At 44.1% G+C, this 24,492-nt stretch overlaps 1 protein-coding gene across 1 annotated transcript in view; it reads left to right on the top strand.

Moving 5' to 3' along the window:
• LOC117346133 (low-density lipoprotein receptor-related protein 2-like) overlaps positions 1 to 24,492 on the top strand; it is a 266,925-nt gene that overhangs the window by 197,170 nt on the left and 45,263 nt on the right. Inside the window, exons 22-26 of the mRNA XM_033915540.1 lie at positions 646 to 829; positions 14,156 to 14,368; positions 20,760 to 20,943; positions 23,494 to 23,695; positions 23,788 to 23,952. Of these exons, the coding sequence (XP_033771431.1) occupies positions 646 to 829; positions 14,156 to 14,368; positions 20,760 to 20,943; positions 23,494 to 23,695; positions 23,788 to 23,952 (948 nt within the window). The remainder of the gene's footprint in view (positions 1 to 645; positions 830 to 14,155; positions 14,369 to 20,759; positions 20,944 to 23,493; positions 23,696 to 23,787; positions 23,953 to 24,492) is intronic.

Consider the following 24,492-nt stretch of genomic DNA (forward strand, 5'->3'; position numbering starts at 1 on the left):
AGCATAATGCGGATGAAGTGGCCCAAGTTTTTGACCTATAGTAGGTATATTAACTTGGCTTAGGTTGGAATAGTTACTCTTATCCCCATCCTTCACCCCTTTGCTTTCTGTTTTACTCTGATTGATGGTTATCCCAATATAATTAGCATTTCTTGTCAGAGCATTTCTCAGCATGAGTTTTGATATGTAAAACTCCAAAAATGCTTTCCTGTATGCTTTAGAACAATATTTATTTGCATCCCTTCCCCCTTGAATAGTGGATCAGCTTCAGTCTGCATCAGCTGTACTAAAAATTGAACTCCTCTGTTTGGGGGATATATTTTTTTTTTTTAAGATGGTGCAGACTGTTTTACTTCCACAGCTGCTTTTTTCCCCCCCCCCTTATGTCTGGGGGTTGGGGCATTAAATCAAAGCACTAATGCTGAAATTAGAAAGAAAGACATGAGATGCTCTAGGAGTAGATTTTATACATTTTGAACTTAAGTGCAAAGTAGATTGTGGTATTAAACCAGCCATTGAATACAACATGAATTTAACCTGTTCCATAGAAGTACAGAAAACTACTAGTTCTGCCTTCTAGAATCTTGACTTGGGAAATAAGTTTGGTGTACTAATCTGACTTCATGAGATTCTTGCTGGTTTCAGAGGTGTGCCTGTGAAAACGGATTCCAGTTGAGCAGTGATAAGAGCTTGTGTATTGACATCAATGAGTGCAAGGAGTTTGTTTCACCATGCAGCCAAACCTGCAATAATAAAAATGGCACATACAGCTGTACCTGTCGCCCTGGCTTTCTACTGGAGTCTGATGGACACACATGCAAAGTGACAGGTAAGAGCTGAATGAGTTTTTGCTGTTCAAGGGTTTCTTTGTTTTTCCTTTCTTTTTTTTTTTTTTTAACTTTAACCTAAACTGTGCTATTGCTATTTCTAAAACTATCAATGCGAGTGCAGATTCCGCTAAGATAGAAAATGCTATAGTCATCCTGAAAAAAAACCTTACCATATATACTTGACTATAAACAGATTTTTTGGGCAAAAAGGCTTATATTTGGGTCACCTCCTCCCCCCCCCCCCTGGGACTTGTTGCGGGACTCCTCCAGGCCTGCTGTATGGCCTCCTGGGGTTAGCCAAGACAGGAGGGATCCCTCATGTCTCCTTTCCCAGCTGACTCTGCCAATTTTTATACCTACACACACACACATACCTTTCCTCACTTCTACCTGGCGCTGAGCACCTCCTGAGTTCTTGCGGGACTCGTGAGAACTCATGGCAGATGTTCAGCAAGTGGCTTGGTGCCAGGCATGAGCAAGGAAAGCTCACTTACACCTGGTATACCACTGGACCACCAAGAATTCAAAAAGGTATGTGGGAGGAGGTGGGAGGGAGGTAAATATTGGCAGAGTCAGCAAGGAGAGGAGGGATCCCTCCTGCTTGCCCACCTTATCATGCTGCAGTCCTGGTGGAAGCCTGCTGTATCTAAGGGAAGAACCATCATTGGATCAGTTCAAATTTAAATTAAAAACTTTTTTATTCAGAGATGCTTTTAATACTTGAATATCCTTTTCAGGATGACTTATGACTAACTTAACTCCGTCTTTTAGCAGAATTTTAGACATTTGCTCCCTTTCCTTTTGTTTTTTCCCTTTTATGTTCTCTCCTATTATATTGTAGTTCTTCCCTTTATTACCCCATTGTACCAGTAAGTCTCTAGTCATTGTCTAGTAAGTCCTTAAATGTTGGACTTTGTAAAAAATGTAAAAATTAAATCTATGGGTTATATTTTATTCATTGCCTTGAAACTTTTTGTGTAGGTGATTAATCAAATTTTTTATAAAACTTAAACTTGAAAACATCAGGAGGGAGGGGGGCTGGATGCAGAGCCTGGCAGGGGAGGGAGGGGGGCAGGGCTAAGATCCTGGCAGGACACAAGAATATTAATACCCTCCCACCCGATCTTATATGCAAATCAACCTTTTTTTCTTCATTTTTGAGGGGAAAAAAGGTACCATGTCTTATATTCAGCTCATCTTGTATTCAAATCAACTTTTTTCTTCATTTTTGAGGGGAAAAAAGGTACCATGTCTTATATTCAGCTCAACTTATATTCTAGTATGTATTGTAAACTACTTTTAAACTTTAGTAGTAGTTCATAGTGGCTGAATATCATGAAAGATAAAGGTTTAGTGTTCGATGGTATTTATGTAGCTTCCAGAACTTCTCGTTTATCGTGGAATAGGGCTGTTGGCTTACAATTTGTATTTATTGTACTGCAAAATGTTTAGTCCTGGAGAAACAAAGTATTTGATACTTATTTGTAAGGGATAAAATAGGAAGGTATAACAAAGATCCTTGGGCCTTATTTTTATTATATGACTTGCAAAAATAGTTACTATTTTTGTGAAGGCATAAAAGAGGAAGCCACCTGGACACCCGAGGAAACCCAGACATTTGGTAACCCTATAAAAAATGTGTACCTTGTATCTTGTAACCCCGGTCAGGTTTTCAGGATATCCACAATGAATATGTACGAGATAGATTTGCATCTCAAGGAGACAGTGCATGCAAATCCATCTCATGCATATTTATTGTGGATATCCTGAAAACCTGACTTAGCTCTGGCTCTCGAGGACCGGAATTGCCTACTCCTGCCCTAAAGTAACGTCCCAATTTCCCTATCCAAGTCCCATCCTTTGGACTAGACGCAATATGATTACCCAATTCCAATCTAGAATCCTCAAAACTGCCCAGGGGGATTGCTTTTCTTCACTATTCCTTCCCAAATAGGTCCAGACACTGCAGAGACACTCATTACTATGAGTCCAGACACTCATTACTATGAGGGTCCAGACACTCATTACTATACCCTAGTAATTAAAGGTATTGAAATATGTAGTAAGGGGTTCTTTTCCCAGTCCAAGCCACCTCCAGCCATTCATGTTTTCAATATTCAGATTAGCATTTAAATGGTGGCAGTGATTGTGATCATGCACTTCCATTGGGTAAAAATCTGACGGGATGTAGCTTGGACTTGACTTGACTTTGATAGCAAAGACACCATACCCTACCTAGTCAACAGCAACTCCCCCCACCTCCATCCCTCAGCCACCCTCTTAGCCACATACTTCAAAAACAAGATCGCAAACATCAGAGCCACGTTCAGGGGAATTCCCACTCACATATAGACAAAGAATCAGTTGCTGCAGACAGAACCTGGTCCCATTTCTCACCCATACAATGGTTGGACTTCAACAAACTATATAATAAATACAGCCATGCAGCCTGTGACCTTAACCACTACTCCCCATACCTATTGAAAGCCTCAAGTACATTATTCCGCTCCCTGCTTCTACAATGGATACAATCTTTACTCATAGATGGTCATTTCCCACAAGACCTCAGTGAAATCATCATAACTCCAATACTAAAAGACCCCAAAGGAACAACGGACCAACCATCCAACTATAGACCCATAGCTTCAATCCCATTGTACGTCAAGCTGATGAAACCTTAACCTCATACCTAGAAAACCACAACTTACTCCACCCCACACAGTCTGGCTTCAGAACCAACTACAGCATTGAGACCCTACTTGGAACACTAATGGACACTGCTAGACAACACCTATGTATAGTCAAGAAAATACTGCTCATACAACTAGACCTGTCTGCAGCCTTCGACCTGGTAGACCATGACATCCTCCTACAAACACTAGACTCCATTGGAATCTCAGGCAAGGTACTCATGGTTTAAAGGCTTCCTACAATCCAGAACCTACAGAGTTAAAACAAACAAGAAAAATCAGAACCATGGTCCAACCCCTGCGGAGTTCCCCAGGGATCACCCCTATCTCCCACATTATTCAATATATACATAGCCTCCCTCAGCTCCTACCTAGACAAACATGGCATAATCTCATACAGCTATGCAGATGACATCACCATTCTCCTCCCCTTCGACCACCAGAATTCACCATGACAAGCATAACACACAGAACACTCGAAACAGTAGCTTCATGGATAACAGAACACAAACTAAAACTTAACTCTGACAAAACAAACTTCATCCTCCTAGAAAACAGCAAAACTCCAACCTTAACTAACCTACTAATAAACTCTATCTCGTACTCCATTCAACTCGCACTAAAACTTCTGGGAGTACAGATTGACAGAGGCTGTACCATGCAACCACAAATCAACAAAGTAATAAAAGCATCATTCGTGACTATGAGAAACCTAAGACATAATCCGAAAATTCTTCGACAGGAAACAATTCCAACTTTTGGTATAATCTCTTATCCTTGGACTAATAGTAACATAGTAGATGACGACTGATAAAGACCCGAATGGTCCATCCAGTCTGCCCAACCTGATTCAATTTTAATTTTTTAATTTTTTCTTCTTAGCTATTTCTGGGCAGGAAACCAGAGCTTTACCCTGTACTGTGCTTGGATTCCAACTGCTGAAATCTCTTAAGATTTACTCCAGCCCATCTACACCCTCCCAGCCATTGAAGCCCTCCCCAGCCCATCCTCCACTAAACGGCCATATACAGACACAGACCGTGCAAGTCTGCCCAGTACTGGCCTTAGTTCAATATTTAATATTTTCTGATTCTAAATCCTCTGTGTTCATCCCACGCTTCTTTGAACTCAAGTCAGTTTTACTCTCCACCACCTCTCTCGGGAGCGCATTCCAGGCATCCACTACCCTCTCCGTAAAGTAGAATTTCCTACCATTGCCCCTGAATCTACCACCCCTCAACCTCAAATTATGTCCTCTGGTTTTACCATTTTCCTTTCTCCAGAAAAGATTTTGTTCTACGTTAATACCCTTCATACTTTGAACGTCTGAATCATATCTCCCCTGTCTCTCCTTTCCTCTAGGGTATACATAGTCAGGGCTTCCAGTCTCTCCTCATACGTCTTCTGGCGCTTGCCTCCTATCATTTTCGTCACCCTCCTCTGGACCGCCTCAAGTCTTCTTACGTCCTTTGCCAGATACGGTCTCCAAAATTGAACACAATACTCCAAGTGGGGCCTTACCAATGACCTGTACAGGGGCATCAACACTTACTGACTACACCTCTCTTTATACAGTCCAGCATCCTTCTGGCAGCAGCCACTGCCTTGTCACACTGTTTTTTCGCCTTTCACCCCCAAGGTCCCTCTCCCCGTCTGTGCATAACAGCTTCTCTTCTCCCAGCATATACGGTTCCTTCCTATTATTAATCCCCAAATGCATTGCTCTGCATTTCTTTGCATTGAATTTTATTGCCAGGCATTAGACCATTCCTCTAACTTTTGCAGATCCTTTTCATATTTTCCATTCCCTCTTCGGTGTCTCTTACAAATCTTGGTATCATCTGCAAAAAGGCACACTTTTCCTTCTAACCCTTCAGCAATGTCACTCACAAACATGTTGAGCAGGATTGGCCCCAGCACCGATCCCTGAGGGACGCCACTACTCACCTTTCCTTCCTTCGAGCGACTTCCATTAACCACCACCCTGTCCGACAGCCAGTTTCTGACCCAGTTCACCACTTTGGGTCCTAACTTCAGCCCTTCAAGTTTGTTCAACAGCCTCCTATGAGGAACTGTATAAAAGGCTTTGCTGAAATCCAAGTAAATTACATTTAGCATATGTCCTCGATCCAACTCTCTGGTCACCCAATCAAAAAATTCAATCAGGTTCGTTTGGCACGATTTACCTTTTGTAAAGCCATGTTGCCTCGGATCCTGTAACCCATTAGATTTAAGGAAGTACACTATCCTTTCTTTCAGCAAAACTTACATTATTTTACCAACAACTGAAGTGAGGCTCACCGGCCTGTAGTTTCCTGCTTCATCCTTGTGACCACTTTTATGAATAGGGACCACATCTGCTCTCCTCCAATCCCCAGGAATCACTCCTGTCTCCAGAGATTTGTTGAACAAGTCTTTAATAGGACTCGCCAGAACCTCTCTGAGCTCCCTTAGTATCCTGGGATGGATCCCGTCTGGTCCCATCGCTTTGTCCACCTTCAGTTTTTCAAGTTGCTCATAAACACCCTCCTCCGTGAACGGCGCAGAATCTACTCCATTTTCTCGTTTGTCTTTGCTAGACAATCTCTGTCTTTCTCCAGGATTTCTTCTGTGAACACAGAACAGAAGTATTTGCTTTCTCCTCATCACTTTCCACATATTGGTTCCCAGCATCTTTTAGCCTAGCAATTCCATTTTTCATCTTCCTCCTTTCACTAATATATCTGAACATTTTTGTCTCACTTTTTTACATTTTTAGCCATTTGTTCTTCCGCCTGTGCTTTCGCCAGACGTATCTCTCTCTTGGCTTCTTTCAGTTTCACCCTGTAGTCCTTTCTGCTCTCCTCTTCTTGGGTTTTTTATATTTCACGAACGCCAACTTTTGCCTTTATTTTCTCAGCCACTAGGTTGGAGAACCATATTGGCTTCCTTTTTCTCTTGTTTTTATTGATTTTCTTCACATAAAGATCCCTAGCCATTTTTATCGCTCCTATCAGCTTAGACCACTGTCTTTCCACTTCTCTTATGTCCTCCCATCCTAACAGCTCTTTCTTCAGGTACTCTCCCATTGCATTAAAGTCCGTACATTTGAAATCTAGGACTTTAAGTATCGTGCGGCCGCTCTCCACTTTAGCCGTTATATCAAACCAAACCGTTTGATCGCTACTTCCCAGGTGAGCACCCACTCGAACATTAGAGATACTCTCTCCATTTGTGAGGACCAGATCCAATATTGCTTTTTCCCTTATGGGTTCCGTCTCCATTTGTCTGAGCAGAGCCTCTTGAAAGGCATCCACAATCTCCCTACTTCTTTCCGATTCCGCAGACGGAACATTCCAGTCTGCATCCGGCAGGTTGAAATCTCCCAACAGCAGAATCTCCTCTTTTCTTCCAAACTTTTGGATATCCACAATCAGATCCTTATCAATTTGCTGCGATTGGGTCGGAGGTCTGTAGACTACACCCACGTAGATAGAAGTTCCATCTTCTCTTTTCAGAGCAATCCATATCGCTTCTTTCTCTCCCCAGGTCCCTTGCATTTCGGTCGCTTGGATATTGATCTTGGATATTGATCTTTACATAGAGAGCTACTCCTCCACCTTTTTGACCATCTCTGTCCTTCCTAAAAAGATTATATCCCGGTATGTTTGCATCCCATCCATGTGATTCACTGAACCATGTCTCTGTGATAGCGACAATATCTAGATCTGCCTCTAACATCAGGGCTTGCAGATCATGAACTTTGTTGCTTAGACTGCGAGCATTTGTGGTCATCGCTTTCCAGCTATTTTTCAGTGATAATCTCCTTTTTCGTATGGATTTTTGTTTCGTTTCACTTTCCGTTGGCAATACTAAGAAATGAGTTGCTGATATTGCTTATGTTGCAGTCTTTACTACTATCACATCTTTTCTTTTGCCGGGGGTGGTCTCTATATTTGTCCTTCGTACATCAGGACCCCCACCTTCTAGTTTAAATGCCTAGAAAAATATTGTCTAAATTTCTCTGCAAGGTTTCTTTTTCCTGTTGTAGTAATATGTAGCCCATCAGTGCAGTATAGCTTCTTGTCCTTCCATGTATTTCCCCATCCTCCTATGTACCTGAAGCCTTCTTGATGACACCAGGCTTTGAGCCATCTATTAAAGTCCTCTGTGTTTTTCACTCTTTGCTCTCCCTTTCCATATGCAGGCTGTATTTCAGAAAAAGCTAAAGTCTTTACTGCAACATACTATACCTCCCCTGTCCAGCGACCATGATAAAGCAATTACAAACAATATAAAATACAGCCTTAAGACTCATCTACTCATTGAAAAAAATCTGACCACATCACAGAAGCACACCACGACTCACACTGGCTCCCAATACAAGCAAGAATACACTTCAAATTCTACTGCCTACTATTCAAGGCTATTAATGGAGAAAGCCCAACTTACAGGAACAACCTACTAAATCAATCCACCTCAACCCGACACAAGAGAACCCACTCACTATTCACACATCCACCAACCAAAAATGTCAAATGAAGAAAACTATATGACAACCTAATGGCCACCAAAGCAGCCAAACTAGACAGACAAATCACCAATCTGCTATCTTTGACCACAGACTACAAAACCTTCAAAAAAGAAACTAAAACCCTACTCTTCAAAAAATACATAAAACCTATTTTAAAACGATTATTATCCCAGGACAAGCAGGCAGCATATTCTTGACTGATGGGTGACGGCACCGACGGAGCCCCGGTACGGACAATTTTAGAGTGATTGCACTCTAAGAACTTTAGAAAGTTCTAGCTAGGCCGCACCGCGCGTGCGCGAGTGCCTTCCCGCCCGACAGAGGCGCGCGGTCCCCAGTTTTCTTAATTCCGCGGAGCTAAGAAGACGCGTGTTTCCAACGGCTGTTGGAAGTTTTTTTCTACTGTTCACTTGCCTTCCAGCTCGCGCGTATTTTTTTCTTCATAATTTATTCCTTTACCGTTTGTGTAAAAAAAAAAAAAAAAAAAAAAAATCGTTTTATTTTTCATTTTTTATCAATCTGCCCCGGCGGGGCCTGTTGGCACCATCGAAGCCTTGGGCTTCGATTTTGCTACAGCAGTTTTTCCCTTCATGCCCCCGTCACCGGGTTTCAAAAACTGTCAGCGGTGTGCCCGCCCTATCTCCCTCTCCGACCCGCACAAGTGGTGCCTCCAGTGTCTGGGTCCGGACCATAGGGCTGAAACCTGCACCCGCTGTAGTTCTTTACAAAAAAGAACTTTAAAAAATCGTGAAATTCAGCAGCGGATCCTTTTTGGTACCGCTATGGAAGTTGCACCGGTATCGACATCGACGACTTCCTCCAAATCGACTCCGACTGCCTCGGCACCGCAAGATGCATCGCCGGTGTCGACTCCGGTAGGTAAGCCGGCTAAGAAGCCTTCCCCTACTGTCCTATGCCCGCCAGTCGAGCATGCAGTGAGCCAAGTCCTGCAGACTGAGCGCCGGCCTCGTAAACGCTCCGCTCCCATTGAAGTCACTGCCTCGTCATCGGCATCGACTTCACCGGAGCGTCGAGCGGCACCGAAGGTACCGAGCAAGAAAAAACCGGTACCGGTGCCATCGGGACCAACGTTGGATGAGCGCATTGCCTCTATCCTCCAGGTCCAGCTTAAGCAGCAACTCCAACAGTTGCTCCCAGCTCTATTAACTCCGAACCTTCCAGTATCGGTACCGGCTGAGCCTTCGGTGCCGTCTGTCGATCAGCCTCTTTTATCGACATCGACTGTTTCGGCACCGCACAAATCTTTATCCATGCCCGTTCTGTCAGCGGAACCGAAGCGGCATACTACCCCTATAGTCTCAGACCCGGTACCGTTCTCTGAACCCCGTACCGTACTGCATTCTCCAGGTACCGTCTCCACCCGTTCAGGTAAATCGGTACGCAAGACTTAAGCACACCGAGACATCTACTCCACTTTCCCAGGGCCGTTCCCAATCGGTACGGGATCCTGACTTGTGGGACGACTCAGATGATCCCCTCGGTACCGAGGAAGATTACACATCTGATGAGGATGAACCATCGGTGCAGGATACTGCTGCTAAGCCAGAGCACTCCTCCTTCACAAAATTTTTAAAGGAGATGTCAGACACCCTTTCTATTACACTGGAGTCTGACTCTAAAAAATTCAAGGCATTTCTGGATGCTTTGGATTTTGACCAACCTCCTAAAGAGTTTTTAAAGTTACCCCTACATGACATCTTGAGGGAAACTTTTTATAAGAATCTGGAAACTCCTTTGACAATTCCAGGAGCTCCAAGAAAACTGGAATCTCTGTATAAAGTTATTCCTATTCCAGGGTTTGACAAGCACCAACTTCCCCACGAATCTTTGTTGGTAGAGTCAACCCTGAAGAAATCTGCAGGAGCCAGTGTATATGCCTCTGTCCCTCCTGGCAGAGAAGGAAAGGCCATGGACAAATTTGGCAAACACCTTTACCAAAATGCGATGTTGGCCAACCGTTCAGGTAATTACGCATTTCATTTCTCATTTTACCTGAAGCATCTCATCCAACAGGTGACCTCTTTTCAAAAGTATATTCCGGACCGTAAACTTCCTGCTTTTCAGCAATGTACCTCTAGTCTTTTGCAACTCAGGAAGTTTATGGTCCGTTCAATTTATGATACTTTTGAACTGACATCACGAGCTACTGCTATGTCCGTAGCAATGAGAAGGTTGGCATGGCTACGGGTCTCAGACCTGGATATAAACCATCAGGACCGACTTGCCAATGCGCCTTGCCTAGGGGATGAGCTGTTTGGGGAGTCCATGGATACCACCACACAAAAGCTCTCCGCCCATGAAACTAGATGGGACACCTTGTTGAAAAACAAGAAAAACCTCCGCCTCCTCGTCCATTCAGGCAACAATCCTCATATCAAAGGAGGTTTTCTGCTCGACCGGCTCCACCTCATCCCCCTCAACCTCGCAGACAGCGTCAGCAGCAGCAACAGGGCCGTCAGCAACAACAGCCTAATGTAAAGCCGGCCCCTCAGACTAAGCCGACACAGCCCTTTTGACTCCCTTCTCCAGGACATTGCCAGTCTTCCTCCCTCATGTCCTCTACCTCAGCCCATAGGAGGTCGACTAAAAGTTTTTCTGTCTCGCTGGGAAGCAATCACCTCCGACCAGTGGGTACTTGCTATCATCGCCCACGGCTACTCCCTAAACTTTCAGACTCCTCCACCTGTAAGTCTGCCAAAAGAGTCTGCTTCCAACAAGGCTCAGTCCCTCCTCCTCGCTCAGGAGGTTCAATCCCTCCTTCTTCTCAATGCCATCGAACCAGTTCCTCTGGACCAGCAAGGCCTGGGATTTTATTCCTGGTACTTTCTTGTACCCAAAAAGACCGGAGATCTCAGACCAATATTAGATCTCAGGGATCTCAACAAATGTCTGGTCAAGGAGAAGTTCAAGATGTTATCTCTTGCCACCCTATACCCTCTTCTTTCTCAGGAAGACTGGCTATGTTCCCTCGATCTCAAGGAGGCGTATACTCACATTCCAATTCATCTGATGTCCAGACAATATCTTCGCTTTCTTGTCAATCAACATCATTACCAATACAAGGTGCTACCCTTCGGCCTAGCCTCCTCTCCCAGGGTATTCACCAAATGCTTGATTGTGGTCGCAGCTTATCTCCGCTCCCACAACTTTCAAGTCTTCCCTTATCTGGACGACTGGCTCATCAAGGCTCCTTCTCCTCAGTCCGTTCACATAGCCACCAATCAGACCATTTACTTCCTTCGACTGTTGGGGTTCGAAATCAATCTACCCAAGTCGCACCTCATTCCAACTCAGCGACTTCAATTCATTGGAGCCATTCTGGATACTATTCAGATGAGGGCGTTTCTTCCTCCAAACCGCCTTCACACCATCCTTCATCTCTGTCAGCAGGTGTTCCAGCAAACTTCCATCTCTGCAAATCACATGATGGTGCTTTTGGGACACATGGCTTCCACGGTACATGTCACACCCTTCGCACGTCTCCACCTGCGTACTCCTCAATGGACCTTAGCGACCCAGTGGTCCCAAGCGACAGATCCTTGCTCACAACACATATCTGTGACCTCGTCTCTTCGACAGTCGCTTCTTTGGTGGTTGACATCCTCAAATCTATCCAGAGGTCTGCTGTTCCATCTACCTCCTCATCAACTGGTCATCACCACAGATTCCTCCCCCTATGCATGGGGAGCTCACTTGAACGAGTTCCAAACTCAGGGATTTTGGACCGCCCAGGAAAAGAAACACCACATCAATTTCCTGGAACTCAGAGCGATGTTTTACGCCCTCAAAGCTTTTCAACATCTTCTTTTTCCTCAGGTTCTTATTTGCACAGACAATCAAGTTGCAATGTACTACATCAACAAACAAGGAGGAACGGGATCCCGTCCCTTGTGTCAGGAAGCTCAAAGGATTTGGACCTGGGCGACTGCTCGTCACCTATTCCTGAAAGCAGTCTACATACAGGGGGAACAGAATTGCTTAGCAGACAATCTCAGCAGAATTCTTCAACCTCACGAATGGACTCTCGACTCCTCGACTCTCCAGTCCGTTTTCTCTCAATGGGGCACACCTCAAGTGGATCTTTTTGCAGCTCCCCACAACCATCAACTGCCCCTGTTTTGCTCCAGACTTTACTCTCCTCACCGTCTGGAACCCGATGCATTTCTCCTGGATTGGACCGATCTCTTCCTTTATGCATTCCCTCCTCTTCCGCTCATGCTGCGCACGTTATTCAAGCTCAAGAGGGAACAAGCCACCATGATTCTCATCACCCCACGGTGGCCCAGACAGCATTGGTTTTCCCTTCTACTTCAACTCAGTTCCAGGGAACCCATACCTCTTCCTCTGTTTCCTTCGCTACTTACACAGCATCAGCAAACGCTTCTTCATCCCAACTTACAGTCTCTGCACCTGACAGCTTGGTATCTCTCGGGCTGACTTCAGCTCATGCTCTCCTTTCTCAGCCTGTCCGTTCTATTATTGATGCCTCCAGGAAACCGTCTACTCTTCAATGTTACCAACAAAAGTGGTCTCGGTTTTCTTCCTGGTGCCTGTTACATCACCATAATCCCATGTCTACAGCAGTGGGACTGGTGTTGGACTATCTGTTGTCCTTATCTGACTCTGGTCTAAAATCCTCTTCGATAAGGGTCCACCTTAGTGCCATTGCGGCCTTTCATGAGCCAATTCATGGAAAACCCCTCTCAGCTCATCCCTTAGTTTCAAGGTTCATGAAGGGCCTTTTCAATGTGAAACCACCTCTTAAGGCCCCTCCTGTTGTATGGGATCTTAATGTGGTTCTTTCTGCGTTAATGAAGCCTCCTTTCGAGCCATTGGCCACAACGCAATTTAAATTTCTAACTTGGAAAGTGATCTTTCTAATAGCTCTCACTTCTGCCAGGAGGGTCAGTGAGCTCCATGCACTGGTGGCGGATCCACCTTTCACTGTTTTTCACCATGATAAGGTTGTTCTCCGTACACATCCTAAGTTCCTTCCTAAGGTTGTGTCTGAATTTCATCTTAACCAATCCATCGTTCTACCTGTTTTTTTCCCTAAGCCTCATTCTAATCCAGGTGAACAGGCTTTGCATACCTTGGATTGTAAACGTGCTCTGGCTTACTATCTTGATCGCACCAAACCTCACAGATCATCTCCTCAACTGTTTTTGTCCTTTGATCCTAACAAGTTGGGTCATCCTGTATCTAAACGCACTCTATCCAATTGGCTTGCTGCTTGCGTTTCATTCTGTTATGCTCAGTCGGGCCTAACTCTGGAAGGTTCTGTCACGGGCCACAAGATTAGAGCTATGGCAGCGTCTGTAGCTTTCCTCCGTTCCACTCCTATTGAGGAAATCTGCAAGGCTGCTACTTGGTCCTCAGTTCATACTTTTACATCTCATTATTGTCTGGATGCATTCTCCAGACGGGATGGACACTTCAGCCAATCTGTGTTACAAAATTTGTTTTCCTAATGGCCAACCTTCCCTCCATCCCTCTTTTTGTTAGCTTGGAGGTCACCCATCAGTCAAGAATATGCTGCCTGCTTGTCCTGGGATAAAGCACAGTTACTTACCGTAACAGGTGTTATCCAGGGACAGCAGGCAGATATTCTTGCGTCCCTCCCACCTCCCCGGGTTGGCTTCTTAGCTGGCTTATCCTAACTGGGGACCGCGCGCCTCTGTCGGGCGGGAAGGCACTCGCGCACGCGCGGTGCGGCCTAGCTAGAACTTTCTAAAGTTCTTAGAGTGCAATCACTCTAAAATTGTCCGTACCGGGCCTCCGTCGGTGCCGTCACCCATCAGTCAAGAATATCTGCCTGCTGTCCCTGGATAACACCTGTTACGGTAAGTAACTGTGCTGTTCCTTCCCACTCTCTACCCATATATAATCTAATATGTTTCTAATTACCAAACAGGCATCACCTTAAGTTCTCGACAATCCTTATGTAATTCTTATGTAAATCCTACGACAATTCTTATGTAATGTTACAATTCTTGTAACATCCTGACAACTCCTATGTAATCCGTTTGAACTGCAAGGTAATGGCAGAATAGAAATCACTAATGTATTGTAATGTAATATAATACATATCTCTACCGTAGGTTCGGAGCCAGTGCTGCTGGTGGCAGTTCACAATAACCTGATCTCATATGGGTTACGAAGTATGAAAGGGGAGATACAGGCGTCTGACAAGAATCCGATTATTTCTACTGACTATGATTTGGTTGAGCAGAAAATCTTTTGGATGGATATTCATGCTGAAAGCATTAAGTGGATAACAACTACTACAAAGAAAAAAGGAATTCTAGTGGAAGGTTTGTTTGAAATTCTTATGCTAGATTAGGTTTTCTGCTGGGTCAGGCTGACACTAGGAACAACCCAGCACAAATCATTCTTGCAGCTCCTTTCCAGGGATGAGCAGGAGCTTTGACAGCAGCTAGTCTTAATCATTTAATTTTCTAGTAATTTTGTCCAAATGGTGTTAAACCCAGCTATGCTTAAATGTCGTCTTCCAACTAATTCTATAGCTTGCATGAACCCTCGCTACACCACTGTGCTTGAGTACCATGTTTATCTCTTCTGCTAGTCTATCTGAATGTGCCATTCTGACTGGACTTGCTTGCTCTTACCCATCCCCTCCATGCTGGCCTTCACATGTGTTAATTTCCATATGATATTCTGGAGCAACAGTACTATAAAGCAAAACCTATATGGGATGTATTCTTGCTGGGAGAAGGAAGAATGCATAAATAAAAATTTTACCCACAAAACGAAAATTTGATCACATCCCTCCCCTATTGATCAATACCCACTGGTTATCTGTGAACACCAAATAATATACAAGATAATGTTACTAATTTTCAAAACTAGAACCAGTGGCCAACCAGATTTCATCAATAGGCTTTTAATTCCTTGTTATCCTCAGATTCCTTAATTCGGTTACTCAAAACCTACTTTCAATCCCCTCATTAAACACATTAATACAATGCGGACTAATTTTTTTTCAATAACAGTCCCTATGCTTTGGAATTCAGCACCTAACTATCTGAGAGGACACTTCACTAGACACCTTCAAGAGTAATTTAAACATTCTTGGTCAAAGATGCCTTTAGACTATAATTGTGCTTTTAAGGACGTTTTAGATACATTTTAATCCTGCATTACTGCTGGTGGTTTTGCTTTCCCTCCCCTCTGTTCTTCCCTACTACTTTTTCCTTTAAATATTGTAGTTCTCCCCTTTATTTCCCCATCGTTTCAGTTCTGTCTGTAGTCTATTGTATTCTGTCTATTGATTTTGTATTTTAAGTTTCCCTTTTTATCTTTGTAAAACGCCTTGAAATCTGACAAGGCGGTATATCAAATTTTTAAATAAACTTGAAACTTGGAGAAGGAAAAGACCACTGCTATAAAAATGGCAACACAAGTTATAGAAACTAACGGTGCCAAGGGAGGGAAATGATAGGCAGTAGTGGTAAGAATGTGGGCACCCCTGCTCTGCACTAGATTTGTTGTTTCCAAGTATTAATCCAATCTTTGTCAAGTCTTCCTTTTGCTAGAGGTTCCCAGTAGTCCTGGGACAGCTCTGCTTGGGAAAAGTCAGATGTTTGGGTCTGCAGCCAACCATTTGAAAGAGTACCTGTCTGGCCAGTCTGCCCTAACACTTGGAGTTTAGGAACAAGTTCCCTAGGAGCAGTGCTCATCCCTGCAGTCGAGCGCTTGAGTGCAGACTGATTAGACCCCACAACTGTCTGGAAGGCTTAGTGGAGGCTGATGTAAGCTGCCTATTAAAAATATAAAGAGGCGCATCGGAGTGCCTTTGGGATCAGTCCCAAAGTAACAGGCCAGGTCAAGAACGGGTTGAGTGGAAGAGTAGTGATAAATGGAGATCACTCTGAGGAAAGGGATGTTACCACTGGTGTGCTTCAAGGTTCTGTTGGGCCTATTAACATTTTTATAAATGATATTGCTGAAGAGCTGTCTGTTAAGATTTGCCTCTTTGTGGATGAAACCAAAATCTGCAATAGAGTAGACACCCAGAATGGTGTGAATAACATGAAGAAAGACCTGGCGAAGTTTGAAGAATGGTCTGAAATTTGACAGCTAAAATTTAGTGCTAAGACATGCAAGGTCATGCATCTGGGCTGCAAAAACCCGAAGCAATGGTACAGTTTAGGGAGTGAAGAACTTATGTGCACGACAGAAGAGCGGGACTTGGGTGATTGTATGTGGATCATAAGGTGGCCAAACAGGTTGAAAAGGTGATGGCGAAAACTAGAAGGATGCTAGGGTGCATAGGCAGGTATTGCCAGTAGGAAAAAGGAGGTATTGATGCCCCTCCTATAAGACTCTGAGACTTCATTTAGAATATTGTGCACAATTCTGGAGGCCGCACATTCAAAAAGATATAAAAAGGATTGAGTCGGTCCAGAGGAAGGCTACTAAAATGGTGTGTGGGCTTCGTAATAAGGCATATGAGGACAGACTTAAAGAGCACAATCTGTTTACTTTGTAGGAAAGGCAGGAGAGGGGAGATACGATAGATGTTTAAATACCTACGTGATGTAAATGCACATGAGTTGTCTTTCATTTGAAAAGAAGCTCTGCAATGAGGGCATAGGATGAAGTTTAAGATGTGATACTTAGGAGTAATCTAAGGAAATACTTTTTTACAGAAAGGGTGGTGGTTGCGTGGAACAGTCTCCGGGTAGAGGTGGTGGAGACAGTGTTCGATTCAAGAACGCCTAGGATAGGCACATAGGATCTCTTAGATAGAGGGAGAGAATGGTTACTTTAGATGGGCAGACTAGAAGGGCCATTTGGCCTCTCTGCCATCATGTTTACCTATAGGGTGTTAGCGGAGAGGTGCACAGAGGGTTACTTCTAAGGCAGAGCCCCTTCAGTCTGTGGAGCTGCAGGAACCAGAGATCCAGTCATAAAGAGTGGGATGATTTTGGGGTCACACTATGCCATTGCTCTACAAGAAAACATCCTCTTTGGAGGATTACCATCTTTTTCATTCTAAGATGCACCTGACATAAGAAGCATCCACCTGGGAAGGAGGAAAACAAAGAAGAAAAAAATTCTGAACCAAATGTACCAAGTGATGCTTCACCGGCAGTAGAAAGCCGCGAAGCAGCCTGTTTAGTGCTGCGGTTGCCGACGCTACTGGAGGGAGGTTTGCTGCTCTCGCTGGGAGGGTCTGAAGGGTTCACTTGGGGGGAGAGATAGGAGGGTCAGCGGGGGATTGGCTGGGAGGGGGGAGAAGCGGTTTGCCTTGGTGCTCCAAGGCCTGGCGCCATTACCTTCTTCGCAGCACAAGCGTTTACAATTCGCTGCTGTTGCCGCCTTCAGGCCTTCCTCTCTGCTGGGTCATGCCTACTTCCTGTTTTCATGAAGACAGGACCCGACAGAGAGGAAGGCCTGAAGTCGGCAACAGCAGTGAATTGTGAATGCTGCTGCTGCCCGATGAAGTTCAGGACACCAGGCCTTGGGTGAAAGAAGGAGGAAAGGGAGCAGAGGGAGAGAGAATTGGGGAGAGTGTTGTACCCAACTGGAGGGAATGGAAGGAGATGCCAGGGCTTGGAGGTAAGAAGAGACGCTAGGGAAGGAGGAAGGTATGCCAGATTAAGGGAAAAGGAAGGGGGGAAGGAAGGAGGAGATGTTAGAGCATGGAGGGGGAGGGGAGATGGAAGGAAAGGAGAGAGATGCCGGGAATCAGGGAAGGGATGATGCCAGACCGTGAGGTGAGAAGGAAAGAAAGGAGGAGAGAGATGCCAGAGCATAGGGGAGAGAGTGGTGACAGAAAAACGGAGAGGTGACAGAGTTGAAATCAATCATGTACAAAGGAGAGAAGGGGCACAGGATAGATAGTTTATAGAAGGAGCATAAAAAGAGGGAAGATGCCATATGGAAGAGAGAGGGTAGACACTGGATGGAAAGAGCACAGAGGGCAGTGAATGAAAGGGGCGCGAGAGGGTGAACAGTAGATGGAAGGGGTAGAGAGAGGGAAACAAGACACTGAATAGAAGTGTGAGGGAGAGGAGGGACAGCTGCTGAATGGAAGTGTGAGGGAAAGGGGGAGCAGATGCTGGAAGGAAGTGGTGAGGAGAAAGGAAAAGAAAGGGCACATGCAGGATTGAGGGAAGAGGATAAGAGTTAGTTACTGGAAGGGGTGAGGGAAAGAGGTGGCAAGCTATAGGTAGACACAGTGAAAGAGGGGAAATTGAGGACTGAATAGTAAAAAAGAATTTAGACATGGCAGAAAATAAATTGAGAAGGAAAACAAGGGAAGAACAGGAGAAAGGGAGCGGAGAGAGAGATGCCAGAAAAAGGGGGAAGGAGAGGAGACAGATACCAAACCATTGGGGGTGAAAGGAGAGATGGAAGGGGGAGGCATACAGTTTCTGGAAGGGGCATAGAAGGAGAGAAGATGTCATAGGGGCAGAGAGATGGCAGACAGTGGATGGAAGGAAGAGAGTAACAAGAAGATGAGGAAAGCAGAAACCATAGAAGACAAAGGTAGAACAAAAATTTTCTATTTATTTATTGCTTTAGGAGACATGCGTTACTGTTTCTGTGGTGTTGCATTGTATGCAGAGTCTAGCTTCTTGCTGCTTCAATTTAACCTTTGTCTATGTATTTCTATTTATCCCCCCTTTTACAAAACTGGAGCGTTTTTAGCACCAGCCGTGGTGGTAGCAGCTCTGCTCAGAATTCTATTGGTTCAATTTAACCTTTGTCTATGTATTTCTATTTTATCCCCCCTTTTACAAAACTGGAGCGTTTTTTAGCGCCAGCTGTGGTGGTAGCAGCTCTGCTCAGAATTCTATGAGCGTCAGCTGTTACCACCATAGCTAAAATCCACACTACAGTTTTGTAAAAGAGGGAGGGATTAGTTTGTGATTACATATTCCTTATTAGGCGAAGGTGTTTTCTGTGTTCGAAAGACATGGTTTTCTGTTAGGATTGATCTGTACTAGTCTGGCTTGTTTAGTTTTACAATGGGTGTATTGCTGTTGTACTTCTCACTGCAGTATGTAAGATGCTGCCTTTTCCTAGGTACTCGTGTGACGTGTGGCTTGTTACTAAACATCATGTTTTTTGTACAGATTGGGGGGGGGTGTGCCAAAAAATGATGGGCCCCGGGTGTCACACATGCTAGGTACACCACACCACTGGATAAGTGTTAATGGACCATTGCCCTAAATCCTTGCCAGATAGTAAATCATGAAGATCAGACATTTCTATTTGTGGTTTCTTTTGTAGCTGCAGAAGACCGTTTTATGGGTCTATGGGATCCTCATCCCACAGGTCCTATCAAGGATCTAGACAAAGGTTTGGTAGCTCCAGGAGAGCCCAGTCATCTAGCTTGCGGTCAGCAGCCAATTCTAAGAAGTCCCAATGACTTCAGCCTCTGAGCTTCCTGCATAGGAGGGAGAATTTCAGAGTTCTGGAAGAATTGGGTGTTGGACATAATTCAAGAGGGCTCTAAGTTTGAATTTTTTCACCCACTCCAGGACAACTTCTTGGACTCCAGCAAGAAGACAGAAGGATGCCAAGGTCGGAGCAACTGCAAAGGCTGTTACAAATTGGAGTCAGGGCCAGTTCTAGACTGATTTGGGATCAGGGAGGTACTCTATATACTTCAATATGCCCAACAGACATGGAAATTGAAGGCTAATTCTGACATGTATCTAGGGTCTCATGGTGGTCAATATGGCATCGAAAGCTTCCAGATTCCATTTTGGTTGCACCAGGTGAATTTATGGCTTCACTGGATCTGACAGGCTTACTTGCATATTCCCAGATCACAGAATTTCTCAGGTTTCATGTGCTAGAGAAGCACTTTCAGTTGCAGTGCTGCCTTTTGGGTTGGCCACTGCACCACTCACCTTCAAAGTGGCAGTGGGCCACTTGTGAAAGGCAGGAATCCAGTTTCACCCTTACTTGGACAATTGGCTGATCAGAGCGCCATCCTTGCTGGATTGTTTCCAAGCAGTTGCTCCAGGTAGTCCAGCTCTTACAGGATCTAGGGTGGATTATCAATTTCAGAAACAGCCACCTGGAACCATCTCTGTCTGGAGTATCTGGGAATACTGTTCAACACAATGGGCTGAATGTTTCTAGCCACACATACTGAAGCTCAGATGCCAGATCCTAGACATTTTGGCAAAGTCAGCCCTTATAGTTTGAAATTACCTTCCAATCCGGGGTACATGATGGTGACTATTGAGGTGATTCCATGGGCAGGAGCGCATCTGCCCCCCCACCTTACAGAGCTCACTGCTGGCATGTTGTCTCAGTCTCATTCCAGAAGGAGTTAGCCTGGATGACAAGAGGCACAACATAACTTAAAATAGTGGCTCTGGCCAGAGTAGGTATCCAGAGGCCTTCCTGTCCACATTGTGGTGGGTGGTCATTGTGAGGATCACCCAGTGCAAGGCCAATATCTGCTCTCACAGAAAACATGGTCCATCAACCGACTAGAATTGAGAGCCATCCAGAAACAGGATTATCCAGGTAAGAACCTAATCCTTCTGAAGTCTACAAGGGCAAAGGAAAAGTTAAAAGGTGATTAATCCCTCGGTTTCCATTTTGTAAAACAATTGTGGCAAACTTTTTTTTTTCTTTTTTTTCCTACCCTTAAGCTATGAAAAGACTGTTAGCCTTTCACCATGTTTTTAAACTTAAATTTCTAATTTTCAGGAATAAAAGCAGACAGCATAGCAGTAGATTGGATAGGGAGAAACATGTACTGGACAGATGGAACTGCGGGAAAGATACTAGCTGCTTGGCTAAACTCTACTTGGAAAGGAATTCCTGACTATACCGTTGTGTTGGATGCTGACTTAGATCAGCCTAGATCCCTTGTTCTGCAGCCACTAAGTGGGTAAGATAACGGCTAGTGTCATGTTCTGAGTTTGAACACGGTGAAATTTCGTATTACATCTTGCTCTATAATTCAGTTTAAGGACACACGGAGAAGCCATATGCAAGTATTTAACTGTTGAGAGAATGCAGAGTACAGCATAACGTAGAATGGTTACAAAATGTATCCATGAACCTGATCTGAATTAGAGAATGACACGGTGACAAAATTCATCACCATTCCCGTCCCCATGGATAACCGCGGGAAACCATCTTCATGTCATTCTTTAAGAAGAGAGGGAAGTATCAGAGTATGAATGGCCACAACCACTAACCCTCAAGCTTTGCGTTGAAGAATGCTGGGGTAGGACTGAAGTTGAAATAGACACTACAAAATTACATGGGATTATTTCCTGCGGTTATCCACGGGGACGGGAACGGTGATGAATTTTGTCACCGTGTCAGAATGAACTCAAACTAGGTTCTGAGTAGTCATATCGAGTTATGTTTATATTTGATCCTTGTTCTCCAGAACACTTGCCACTATAAGATCAGATACCTTGAATTTCAAACAGGATACCTACAATTTCTCCCTATTAAAATGTTAAGTATATTGCTATATGTGTTTGGCAGCAAGACCAGGGTCCTTTTTTTTTTTTTAATTTAAAATATCTTGATTTGAGGAGTGCCTAATGTTTAAGAGTAGTAGGCCGAACATGGGGGAGGGGGAACCAGATTCAAATCCCGCTGCATCTCCCTGTGACCCTGGGCAGGCCACTTAAACCCTCCATTGTCCCAGACAAAATATAGGATGTGACCCTTCTAAGGACAGAGACAGTAGTTTCATACTTTAAAGCTTTGGTTGTATCAGAGGAAGTATATCAGATCCATGACCCCCCTATACTCGTATTTCATCTGTTTTTATAGTTTTGGATCTTAAAATTTGAATTGATATGATCATTAGGGTGCGGGGAGGCCTTAATGTTGGGAGATGTACAGTGCTTAAAACTTGCTACCATCTGAAGGTGGTTGACTTGTATGAAACGATCTTAAATTCTCGTAGACTTTAGATCCCATAAAAGTATTAACACTAAGCTATATTCCTGATCAAATCTTGAGACTTCTCATCTTGATGGCTATTAAGTATCCTCATTGACCAGCTTTTAAATAAAGCACTCGGTCCTATAGCTGACCTGAACATATGATGGGAGCGAAAAGCAATCCTAAAACCTCTGCCTGCTGCTTAAAAATCTCTTTAAAAATGCAGATAAATGGACACCTGCAGTCGCCTCTGAAGTGTGGCTAGATGCAACTTGCTTTGTAAAGGTGCGCTGTCATGTAAGAGTCATAGGGCTAGATTCACTAAGCTCATCGATCGTGTCCCGACCAGTTTGCGAGCCCCCCCCCAACCCGATTCACTAACCTTCTGCCTGATCCGATCCGCACATGCAAATGAGGGGAAATGGCATGCATAAGTAGGAAGGCAGCGATTAACTAAACAGAAGAAGGAACACCGATTGGACTGGCCGATCCAAAAAGAAGTGACTGCTGAGAACCAGTTAAAATCGTGTTTCAGTTCCTGGCTGCAGCATGTTCTGTTCCATATAGCTCTGGCTAAACCATGTTCTGTTCCATTAAAGCCACCCCCCCCCCCCTTGTTTAGCTCTTGCTTGTGCGGAGAGCAAGTGCATGTGTGGACTGCATCTACAGGCAAAGATGGTCTGTATATGTGTCTGGATTGCTCTGCAGCAATCCATGGGATCGCTGTGGGATGTGCCTCCAATCGCATTAATTTGCATGAGGACTCGTAGTGAATTGGTCACCTGGGAAGACTCGGTCACGGATCGCCCACGGATTAGTGAGTTTAGTGAATCTAGGCCATAGTACTTGCCTTACACTGTTTTGAAAAAGCACAATTCCATTCTACCATAATGTAGACAGTAATTTTCAGCTATATGTTCTTCAGACTTCCCTGGCCAAAACCATAATTCAGGTTTAGTCAAACCTAGAGGGTCTGTGAAAGCTTGGTCTCAAATTCTTGCAGAATAAAATTTTACAAGTGGCAGGGAAAAAATACAGCTGGGAGTTCAGGGGCTAATTAAGACCACCTAAATTATCCCCTATATTCTCCTTTCCCCCTTATATCTCCCACATTTTAGTTTTCCCACTTTTTTTGGGGGGGGGGGGAGGTAGGGGATGGAAAAAGATCATTCTGATCAAAGCTGTAGTTTTGAAATGGAATAGTTTAAAAATACAGTATTTTCAGTCCTGCTTAAATGAACAAAATGCAGTATAGCAAATTGGCTACTAATTGATCTAGTTATTAGCATTCTTCCAATTAGCCATGGACACAGGACTCAAGCAATTTACACTTCCAATATCTATGGGGATAAATGGTGGTATTTAATTGGTAAATTCACAATGCACAAGCACAGAATTTTACATGTTAGCATTTACTTCTGAAAGCTTTTTATGTGGCAATCTTCTTAGAACGCAATAGAGATCAATTCACATATCACAAAATGAAGTTTTTCTTACTGTGATGAGTCATCATAATTCTTTTCCCCAAAAGGTTAATGTACTGGTCTGAAATTGGAGCAGAGCCTCAAATAGAAAGAGCTGGAATGGATGGTACCAGTAGAGAAGTGCTTATCAAGGAAAAACTAGGTTGGCCAACAGGACTGGCTCTTGATCTTCTCAGCTGGAAAATCTACTGGTCTGATGACAAACTGAAATGCATTGGTTTTGCCAGTCTGGATGGTAGTCATATAAAGGTATTCCACTTAATCCTTTCTGCTTTTTTTTTCTCTGAAGTTTTGTTGTTTTTTTTTCAATATGGCTCACATACAGGACTCTTATCCCACAGTTGATACAGCTGAAAAAGATTCAGAGACCTTTCTCACTGTCTGTGTTTGAAGATGACGTTTACTGGTCTGAAATGAAGGCAAGATCTGTGCAGAAGGTGAACAAAAAGACCGGCAAAAACTGGACTTTGTTCATCAGGCGCCATGATCAACCCTACAGTTTAAAGGTATGTCTTTACTGCACTGTCGGTGGCTTTCGATGTTTGAAATGGAAACAAGTCTCTGCAGCTACAGAGGATAAGTTTGGTATCGGCAAGAATTTAAAGGAATGTTGAAAGGAGCTAGTTTTGTTGAGGGAAAACTAGATCAGAAGAAGCTAATTTTGCTGAAGAAAACTAGATCAGACCCATGTGGAGGTAGGTTAGCTTCCTAATAACATCTATGATCACTTATACCTTTTGTAACTAGAGAATGATATTTAGAGCAGTGGTTCCCAACCCTGTCCTGGAGGACCACCAGGCCAGTCGGGTTTTCAGGATAGCCCTAATGAATATGCATGGAGCAGATTTGCATACAATGGAGGTGCCAGGCATGCAAATCTGCTCCATGCATATTCATTAGAGTTATCCTGCAAACCCGACTGGCCTGGTGGTCCTCCAGGACAGGTTTGGAAACCATTGATTTAGAGGACCTTTAAAACAGAGTATCCTCTAACTCAGGGGTGAGTAACTCCAGTCCTCGAGGGCCAGAATCCAGTTGGGTTTTCA

This window comes from Geotrypetes seraphini, chromosome 1, assembly GCF_902459505.1.
Source record: "Geotrypetes seraphini chromosome 1, aGeoSer1.1, whole genome shotgun sequence".
Classification (NCBI taxonomy): domain Eukaryota; kingdom Metazoa; phylum Chordata; class Amphibia; order Gymnophiona; family Dermophiidae; genus Geotrypetes; species Geotrypetes seraphini.